The sequence below is a fragment of the Malania oleifera genome, chromosome 8, assembly GCF_029873635.1.
Source record: "Malania oleifera isolate guangnan ecotype guangnan chromosome 8, ASM2987363v1, whole genome shotgun sequence".
Classification (NCBI taxonomy): domain Eukaryota; kingdom Viridiplantae; phylum Streptophyta; class Magnoliopsida; order Santalales; family Ximeniaceae; genus Malania; species Malania oleifera.
This window is the reverse complement of record NC_080424.1, coordinates 37,647,029-37,658,202: the sequence shown is the minus strand read 5'-3', so window position 1 is coordinate 37,658,202 and position 11,174 is coordinate 37,647,029. Positions and strand designations below refer to the sequence as shown.

Sequence of the window (11,174 nt, the reverse complement as noted above, 5' to 3'; positions counted from 1 at the left end):
TTTAGAAACTGACTTAGCAAAGAGAACTTCCCCTTTTAAGATAATTTTTAATTTTCTTTGAAAAAACTCTCCCCTTTTTGATATAATAGTTAGGCATAAAAGAAATTATAACTCGTTAAAAAAAATATAACAATTAAGCACACAATGATTTTTATAACTAGTCAAAAGAAAATGGCATGATGAACAAGACCAAATAAGAAATATACACAAACCATTTTAATTTAAGTACAACGAAAGGCCCTTCAAAGATTGGAATTTAAAAACATGCGACATATGAAAAAAAATAGGTTTAAGCATAAACATTATCTAACAAGTTCAAATGCATTTCATGAAACATCCATGAACTAGTTATGCAACACCCTTTTAAAATTTATAAACAATAAATCTTCATGACATAAAATTTTAATACAAGAAAAGCACAACCATGAAGACATTTAAGCACACTAGCAAGAAATAAGGTATGTATTACTTAAAATCATTTCTTACCATAAGAATATAAATATATATAAATGTATATAAGTCAATATATATATATATATATATATATATATCCCTCTTATGATTATCAATAAATGCTAAGGGCTATGCTTGCTGAAAAAGAAACTTTAATTAAAAGACCAAACAAACAATGTTTTTTTGGTTTAACATTTAAGCATATTCCAAAAAGATATGACCAGAAAACAACCATATAGATCGTAAAAATATTAAATAAATTTAAAAATAGGGATCATATGAAAAAATAAAGAATTGTGGTCAAGCAACATTTTAATTCAAAAATTTTCAATATAAACATCATATTTAAGCATAAGCCACAGAAAATACAAAAACAAATCTAAGCCTAAAGTGTTGGTGAGCATAACAAGATGGACAATTAGTTTTAGATGCTCCCCCTATCAATTTGAGTTTGTGCTTAGATACTATGGATAACACATGCACCAGAAAATGCAAACATTAAGTTATGTGCAGTGTTCGTGCGTACCAGGAACAATCCATATCAAAGATGATTTAATAAAGACAGGATATAATGTTTGAGGTACCTAAAAAGCTTCAGACTCAAAAAGTAGAAACAATAATAGCGAGAGTCCATGGGTCAGGTATTTCTAATCCTTTTCTCAAGGACGGGGCTTAAACTCCCTAGTATAGTCTCACACATGCATAAGTGCATTTACGCTCAAGGATGAATTTCATTTAAGCACACTCCACATGTTCATCCTTCTGAATATTACTTAGCATGCAAGAGATTATAGGCATTAAGTTCTAATTTTTTTTTCCTAAAAGTGGGGCTTAACCTCCCCTTGTATATTTACGTACACACATGCTTGCATTAAAGTTCAAGGATGACAATCATTTAAAAACATTCCTCATATTTTCATCCTTTCTAAGGATTTCAGTATGCAGCAAATATTGAACATTTAGCACACAACATGGCATATTGCATTTTAATTTAAATACATAATAGCCAATCAAGGCTATACTCAAGGCTAATGCAATAGGGGATCAAAGAGAATGGCACACCTCAAAACACGATGAGAGTGTGCAAAATGAAAAATTCCCCCAAGTCATGCGATTGACCAAGTTTATGGACCATCATCAAAATATGGTATATTTAATTAAAAAGATGATGCTTTACCATTTGAGTCCTGAGTGAAAGTGCATAACCCAAAGAATTGGACCAAATAGTGTCTATGAACTAATCCCTCCTTGGATGACGAAATGTTACATGTTTTTGATTTACATAGTGGTCTGGATTTGACATGTACTTTACCTAAATAGTTAATTTGCATGCATTTTCAACAAAGATTGAGAATAATAATTTCATTATGATTCCCTCGTTCTTTCAAAAATGTTTGGGCATGCATTAAACTATCTATCCTAATCCATGGTTTCATTTATGGAAAAAATTCTACCAAAATTTCGACAACATTTTGTATGTAAATTGAACATTTTCCCAAATATTCATGTACCTGAAAACTGATAGATTCAAGCAAGCAATATAAAATAATCTGCATCATGTAAAAACCATTCAGTTAAAGGCATGCGAGAACCTATATCCACTACTAGCGTGCAATTCTCATCAACTGCATCCGCCATGCAGGAGACATTCTAGACTAAGCATGCAGTTAGGTGGTTCAATCAATATATCAAATAAGATATAAATTATCCATTAAATAATGCAAAAAATTAACAAGCACAAGATATTGGCATTCAGCTTAAATAGTAGATTTAAACAAAAATTCCTTACTCCCCCTCAGTTATGCAATCAAAGAATTTCATATTCAATAATAGTATTTGGCATAACAAAATTTTCAAATATGGGGATGAGCTTTAAGTTCCATTGTGAAATTTAGGACTATATGATATATAAAATATTAATTCCCTAAACTTAAAATCTGTGTGATGGACAAGTCATGCTATATTCAAGAGTTTTAAACTTTAAGCAAATGTATAGCATTTAAAAAGGTTTAGCAATTTAAAACATTTCATCCATTCGAAGGGGGTAGCCAATATCTTCAAATTATCCAAATATAGTGACGTACATATATTAGGAAAATAGATTGGATGTGATCACACAAACTCATGTATTGGTTTGGTTTTCTTTAGTATGATAATAGTGTATACAAAATTTAGAATTTTAAGCACAAAACACTATTTGGGCGTTTAAAGTTCATAACCCCCCTTTTCATTTAAAATAGACATCCTATGAGTATAACAAGTATTCCTATATGGCTTCTCATAAGATGTCATAAAATCAAAATACATGATTCATAAAAAGATATAACACAACATAAACAGTATGAATCACGTCATTGAGAAATTAATAAAATAGAAGGAGGACAAATATAACTTTGAGTTTTACTCCTTCTTAGTCATTTAAGCTCGGAGTGGTGTTCATCTCTCTCTCTCTCTCTCTCTCTCTCTCTCTCTCTCTCTCTCTCTCTCTTGGTTTCTTATACCTCTTATGTTTACCAAAGGACCTTAACACTCAAAAGAATAAACTTTATAAGAGCATTAGTAACTAAGGTAGAGTGAGAAAATATGCATGGCACTAGAATGATATGCATTAAGGCAATGTCATGCCTTTTCAAAATATTTTTTGATATGGGAAAAACTATGCATTTTAAAATCATTTTCAATAGGATATGATAATTTTGAAAAATACTTCCCAAATCCTCCAATCAATTGATTTTACAAAAATCATTTTCAAATTTCAAACCATAAAATCTACACACTAAAACTAGGGGAGGATTTGCAAAGACTTGACCCTCAAAACAGGGATACACCGAAATATGAGCCGTTGCAATCTTTATGCAAATAGCGGTTAAGCTTATTACAACTGGGCTCTGATACCAATTGTTGAAATTGGTGTGATCCCAAGATGGGGGGGTAAATTGGGTTTTAAAATATTTTTTGCTAATTTAAACAATTATGCCAATTCACCACAGTTCATATCCCATTCAATATTGAAAACGTGTACGTACAACGATTAAGTTATTAGTGTGTACATACATACACTTGTGCTACATATCTCATTTAAATTAGTTTTGTTTGCATGCAAGATAGTTATAACAAAACATGAACAAACATACACATATTGAAATTAAAGTGCGGAAAGTAAATGAGATAGGGAGAGAGTGACACACGATATTTGTTATCGAGGTTCGGCCAAACTAGCCTACGTCCCCACCTTGGGCATACCCCCCAAGGATTACACCATACCTGCTCGCTTAAACGGGTGGAGCAGAAGCCATTTACATCCTCTCCTTACGAGGCAAGGAAAACCCCAATTCAATTACTAGGCTGAGTCGAACTAGTCTCACTTATGGGGCTGAGACTCCCCAGTTCAATTTCCGAACTTAACCAAACCGGTTGCACTTATGGGGCTGAGACTCCCCAGTTCAATTCTAGGCTGAACCCAACCGATACATTGAAAATAGTTTTGTGCATGAAAATGCTTCTAAAAAATACAAGTAAAAATGTACACATTTAAGATCAATACAAACACTCTAGTATGATATGAAATATATGCTTAGTAGAGTAAGTTTTTTTTTTTAAATAATATTTTAACCTTTGAAAATAATTTGTATAATGATCACTCAAAGGTTTTGACCCTAAAAAAAATATTCTCCTTTAAATGTTTTTCAAGAAGTCATATGGAGAGAACCAAGATTACTCTCAAGAATGATTTTAAAACAATGAAAGAAATAATGAGAGTAAAATACTTTTGATGAAGTAAATGCCCTAAATAAAAACTCTCTTTCAAAAAAATGATTTTTCAAGTGAATGAATGAATGAAAGAGGTTTTGAGAAAGTTTGAAAATGTTGCCCCAATGAAAGATTTTTGCAATGAAAAATTAGTTTTGAGGAACTTTGATAAAAATTAGCCCAAAATATTAAAGAGAAAAATTTGGCTAATCAAAGTTGATAATCTGAGTTATGAAGGGGGTATTTATAGATTTTCAGGAAATTTGACCATCGAGGGACACACTCGGTATTTTGGAAAAAATTAATTAAATTTTAATGAGATTTAAGCCTTTTAAAATATTTCCAATTTGAGACGATTGGTAGACCATTTTTAAGGTTCGATCAACCATCTTACTAAGTTCGGTCGACCGTCCAAAGGTGATTTTGAACCCTCCAAGGTTCGGTTGACCAGATTGAATTTGGTTGACTGAACTTTATGAACTGTAGTCGACCAAGTCCTTTTGAACTTGGTGGTTTTGTCGAACAAGGCGTTAGGACTTACCACGTGTCTGTTAGGTCGACCAGGGCGTTGCTTTACATTTCTGGTCGGTTGACCGAAGGGTCAAATTATTGATCCCAGGAAAGTTTGGTTGACCGAAGGGCCTTGAGTATTAGGGTTCGGTCGACCGAACATGCCAATTTTGGGAATTTTAGTCCTTTTCCTCTTATGCAATGTCCTTAATCATATGATGATTAATTTTAAGATAATAGGGCACATTTTTATATAGAAATGAGGGTCTTAAGGGCAGTCTAACTCCTTTGAGCATATACCCTAAAGATCTAGTGTCGGTCGACCGCCGTATAGTCATTTGGTTCTTTATGGTCAATCTACGGTCGATCTGAGTATTCATCCATATCCTGCAAATGCATGCATTATTATAGACCAAAGATAAAAAATTAAATGCAATACAATTACAAAACAAATTTCTTCTTCTTTACTTTTCTGTCTTTCATGGAAAACGCTAGTTGTTGTGAGCTTTCTAGCTTCCATCTTTCTTTTCTATGTATGCATTATGAATTATAAACTTGTTCAAAACACTAGGCACACACATAAGATATATGTGCTTTGTTAGTATCAAAACAGGGATTGGACTCAAAAAGTCAACAACATTGATGCTACTAAATTCCCTACCTACACCACCTATATACGATAATCTGGTTATGACGTAGACTTGGGAGAAAGAAACCTCGGAGTTGGAGGACATCATGAGTGCATTGATGGGGTTCCATCAAAGGAAGAAGGTTAGCGAAGAGGGTTCACATGGTGAAGGGCTTATGGCGAAGGGTAATTAGGATCATGGGAGAGGCAAATTATAGAGTGGATCGAGTGGTAATAAAACTCAGTCCATGAGAAAGAAGGATGTTCGTTGTTGTAAGTGTAGGAAACTAGGGCATATAAAATTGAAATGTGTGAAGTGGGAGAATGGAAAGGCAAAAGCTTAAGAGGGTTCATCAAAATCCTTGAATGTAGTTGAAGAAGGGGACTCAGGAAGCAGCGATGGTGAGATACTTGCTATTCCATCAGGTTCAGAACACCTCACGGGTTCTTAGATCCTAGACTTGGGATTTTTTTTCACATGAAGTCTAACAGAGCATGAATTCAAATATTTGTAAACCCTTTTGGGTATAAAACCTAGCTTCAAATATGTGCTTAGGTTCCCCTTTGGCCCCTCTTTGGCCAGTGACAAACCTAGAGAGTCTTTGGGTGCCCTTAGATTAGATTTACAACTTTACTTTTCAATTTCTTGTACTGGTTCGTGCTTGGATTCTTTGAAGTCTGTGACAACCTTCAAGTTCTGGGTGCTTCCACATTGATTAGCTAGTTCTTGATTGTAATCCTGATTGCTAGTGATAGGCCTTCGAGTTGCAATTGAAGCCCTTTTCAATATGTTCTTTTACTCAGCATTGATTTAAATTCTACACTTTAAATACCTTGTCTTTAATTTCATGCACTTTTACTTCTCTGATTGTGATGAAACCCTAGGGGATAGGATAGCATAGTTAGGGATTTAGTCACTTATACAATAGGTTACATTTCCTGTATAGATGATCTCATGCTCACTGTATAGGGTATACCTTGGTTCTCGATGCTTCCCAACTTCTTTGGGAATTAGATTGAAAATCCATACAAGCATCTAGATGAGTTTCTTGAAATTTGTTCCACCATTTGTATCCCTCACTTTGGTTATAATGCCCTCTAATTGAGGCTATTTTTGTTCTCTTTGAAGGATAAAGGCCAATATTGGCTGAACTCCTTAAAACCGAACTTGATGACCAACTAGGCCACTATGCAATATAAATTCTTAAAAAGGTACTTCCCCATTGGGAAGACTAACTAGCTGAGGAAGGCAATCACTAGTTTCTCATAGATAGATGAGGAACAATTTTTCAAGGCATAGGAACGCTTTAGGGACCTCTTGTGTAAATGCCCTCACCATCAAGTCCCTAGGTGGCAGTTAGTCCAAACCTTATATGAAGGATTAGATGAGCGTGATAAATCCATGGTAGATGCATTATGTGGAGGTACTTTCCTCATGAAGCATGAGAGTGAAGTTTGGACTCTCTTTGAGACCCTCATCGAGAATTCTCAATAGCATACTGTTGTTGCTCGTAGACCATCCCAAACTTCCTCTTCCTATCCTAAGGGAGTCTATGAGTTAGCCATGGGCCATGGCTTGGCTCCTTCCTTACACACCATTATGAAGAAATTAGATCAGTTATTGTCCCTAGGACAACAATCTCAGCCTGTGGCATGTGCAGAGGTGTATGCCATCTACTTTAATCCCTCGCACACTTGTTATAATTGCCCTTATGTGCCTCCCCCACCTGAGTTTGTGCAGGAGGAAGTTAAGGCCACCCATAATTGGTACGACATGTTGACCAATGATCCTTACTCTAACAAGTACAGTCTTGGATGGAGTAAACATCCTAACTTCTCCTGGAGGCCACAAGCTCTGAGTTTTCAAGCTTAAAGACCTCAGTAGTCACCCACGGTTCCACCTTCTCGCCCATTTTAGAATCCTTAAAATCCTCCAGTGTTTGCCCCTAGATCTTCAGCTTATCAGCAGCCATCTCCTCCTCCACCTCAATGTGATAGATATTTTTAGGAGACGGTATTGAAAGCTCTTAAGGGCATCGAGGCTGATTTCCAATTAGATTGACAACTACTCCACTCTCACTCCTAGTTTATTACCAAGCTATAAGCCACCATGGGCCAACTAGATACATCTTTGAGTAGGAGAGATGAGGGTAAGTTGCCAAGTCAGTCTCTAGTGAACCCTAAGGGCCAATATAGGGTAGAATGTGAGCTAGTTGCTGGTCCTTCATCGTATCATAAGCAACCTCAAGCTATGACCATTCTTCGGAGTGGTGGGGAGGTAAACAATAGGCCTAAGGAGAGGTTAGACCAAGAGAAGGGTAGTGAGAAGATGGCGGAAGAGTCCAATGCTAAACTAAGTAATCCTTCTTTCTCCAATATAGTAATTGATACTACGATTCCTACCCCTTCCAATGATGGAGCACTTCCCCATTATGTTCCTACAGTGCCATACCCTACAACCCTTCATGTACCCTCAAAATCTAAGAAGGAAACCAATACTGAGTCCATCATGGATACATTCAGGCAAGTCAAGGTCAATATTCCTCTCTTAGATGCTATCAAGCAAGTGCCTACGTATACCAAGTTCCTCAAGGACTTGTGCACACGAAAACGCAAGTCGAGGGTGCACATAAACAAGCAAGTGAGGCTGGCCGAGAATGTGAGTTCAATTCTTTTTGGTCACATTCATCCAAAACAAAAAAACTTTTGTGTTGCCACCAACTCGTATGCAATCAACGATTACACCATCAATAGGGCTCTTTTAGATTTGGGAGCGAGTGTGAACCTACTTCCTTACTCAATTTTCAAACAATTCAATTTAAGAGAGCTGAAGCCCACCCTTGTCACCTTGAGTTTCACCAACCGATTAGTGAAAAGGCCCCAGGGTGTGATAGAGGAAATTTTGGTTAAATTTGAAGAGTTCTATTACCTTGCTGACTTCATTGTCTTAGATATGGAACCTACTGACCTAACCAAGGATCCGATCCCTGTTCTATTAAGATGACCATTCTTAACTATGACTAATGGTTGCATTTAGTGTAGGATCGGGATCATGGATGTGTCCTTTAGCAACATGCAGCTTCGGCTGAATGTATTTCATGCTTCCCAACATCCACTCGATGAATTCCAAGTTGTGGACGTTGACATGACTGATGAATGTGTTGAGGAAGTGGCTCCCTTGGTTTTGTGGAGGGACCCCCTTGAGGATATACTTCAGCCTGATAGCCCCTCCATCTCTAGTTTGGAGGGCCCATATGAGCGGATCCTTGCCCTTTATGACTTGGTCTCTAGCCTAGAGGGAGGGCTTTGGGTAAGTGAGAAGTGGTTTAATAAGAAAATGGAGGAAGAAATTCCTATTTTCAAACTTGGGTGAGTTCGAAATGAGTACTCATTGCATTTGGCTGAACACAGTAAACTTAGCGCTTTTAGGAGGCAACCTGAGTGTTTTTCTTGATCTTTGTTTCTTTAGGTTGTCCATTGTAGGTTGTGTTAGAGTGTAGAGTAATTAGTTTAGGTCAATTTATTAGCGTCTATAGTTAGGGTAGTGTGTCAATTTTTATAGATTCAGTTGACCATTGTGTGACCAGGACACCCACTAGGTGCGACCTGTTCCCAGCTATGTGTTCTCAGGGACCGCAATTTTCAGACATGGTCAACCAATCCCGCCTCTTTTTCATACTTAGTTGGGGGTTAGCTCCACATTGATTTAAATATGGTCCCATCTGTGCTTTGACTACTTCTGTCTATCTTTTATGCTAAGTGTACCATTGCTTTTATCTATGTATCTTGGTTTTATGTTGGATGGTTCCTTATGCAGGTACACTAGTTTGATTTTTTCGCACCGTGCAGTCCCTCCTTTCTATACTTTTCAGGTTCTTTCTATCCATACTTCAGTAGGGACACTAAAGTTTTAAGTTGGGGTAGGGGGTTATGAAAGCACTACACGACACATTTTGGGCACAAAAATGACATAATTTTAAAAATTTTAACACATTTGATGCCCTTTACATGCTTCTATGTAATGTGTATGTTACATGCTTAGGCTGTATCCTTTAGATGACTTTGTTATGCTCACTAACAATTTAGTGAGTTGCTTGTGCATAATTTCACACGATATAGTCAATTTACTTGTTTTGCCACTCAATGAGGGTTGACTAGGAGTTCATTCATTTTAATGCTATTGTATAAGTTCTTGTATTCACATGGTATTTTATAAGGCTAGGACGCACTTTGATATGATTTGTATCACTTAAGGTTCCTTGTGAGCATTGAGAGAACAACCGTGGAAACTATTGTAACGACCCCAAAATTATTACCATATATATATATATATATATATATATATCTTGCAACAATATAATATTACTTTGATACTTATAATAATATCCATTATAATGTCTTGGACCTCAAGTGGTACTGAGGATAACTGTTCACAAAACATACCACTTATGCAGCGGAAAACATAAAAATACATTAACCTTATTTACAATACCAGAGTTTTAGTATTTCCGAAAACAAACATATACATCTCCCAGAAAGTCCACAAAAACTCCTAGGGACTACTCAAAAAAACATCTCCTAATACAACACTTCCCTTCAGCGAAGGCAGTACTAAAGTCCCCTCTATCTCGGAGCTCACTCTGCACTCCTCTGTGGATCACCTGAAATGTTTGAAATTCGAGGGCGAGACACCTCTCAGTAAGACGAAATAAGTTATAACTAGTGTGTGGCAAATGAGTTTTACTTGAATAACATAATTATTAATTCAACTGTAATTGTGATAATATTACAATGTAAGACATATTATAACTCACACCTATGCCTTTTAAAATAAGCTTTCTATTGAACATACTTATAACTATAATAGATAGCTCCCACTCTTTGTAAAACTATATACATTTATCTATATAACACTGAAAGCTTCCATGGATGGATAACTATAATCATGAATTAACTTTGCATGATCGGGTTGTGCGACTCGTGGGCTGGACCTAAACCATGGCTGGCCTACCAAGTTAAGTCAAACTATAAGTTGTCTGTAGTACGATTGGCCAGCTCAGTCATGTAGGATGAGAATGGTCGACCTATGTGTTGGAATTTGTGTGTTCCCAAGAGGGGGGGGGGGGGGGAGGGGTGAATTGGGTATTTAAAACTTCCTACGTTGATTTCAGTTCCACAAACAGTATTTCCCAACCTAGGGTCTGTTTATGCAATCCCAAATGCGCAAAAAATATAAAGTGCAGAAATTAAGTCATGCGCAACATTCATAGACTATTGAAAGTAACATACACGTGCAGTAAATAAATTGTAAAAATATAAATTGCACACACGATATGTTATCGGGGTTCGTCCAATACTGCCTACGTCCTCGCCTCTGCTCGTAGGTCCAAGGATTCCACTAATGATTGCTCACTTGCGGGTGGAATGTCACCTAAGACAACATTTTATAGGATGGTGCACCTGGTTCTCTTAACCGGGTTTGAACCAGTTTGGGACTATTCACAGGGCTAGTCTCCCTCTTCCGATCATACGTCCAGAAATACAAAAAATATTTAAATGAAATATTTCGTACAACTAGATTGCTTATAATACAGGCAGATATGTACCATTATGCATAATCAATCAATGCACTCAAATATGATATGAATATAAGCTCAAGTGAGTATGTGTGATTTTCTCTCAAAGATATTTTTATTAAAAATGTAAGAGAAAATAATAATGATGATCTTTGATTTAAATACAAGATATTCAATAGATGTTTTTCAAAGATCTAAAACCCTCAAATGATATCTCCAATATATATATATATATATATATATATATATATATATAT

The 11,174-nt window shown here is 36.1% G+C and overlaps 1 protein-coding gene and 1 non-coding gene across 2 annotated transcripts; one reads left to right on the top strand and one right to left on the bottom strand.

Annotated features, from left to right (window-relative positions):
• Positions 1 to 6,579: 6,579 nt before the first annotated feature.
• Positions 6,580 to 6,685, bottom strand: LOC131163146 (small nucleolar RNA R71). The gene has a single exon (XR_009138926.1). It is a non-coding gene; the product is annotated as a small nucleolar RNA R71 (small nucleolar RNA).
• Positions 6,686 to 7,451: 766 nt separating this feature from the next.
• LOC131162645 (uncharacterized) lies at positions 7,452 to 8,345 on the top strand. The gene has a single exon (XM_058119253.1). It carries the CDS (start codon positions 7,452 to 7,454, stop codon positions 8,343 to 8,345), a length of 894 nt encoding a protein of 297 aa, XP_057975236.1.
• The last annotated feature ends 2,829 nt before the right edge of the window (positions 8,346 to 11,174 follow it).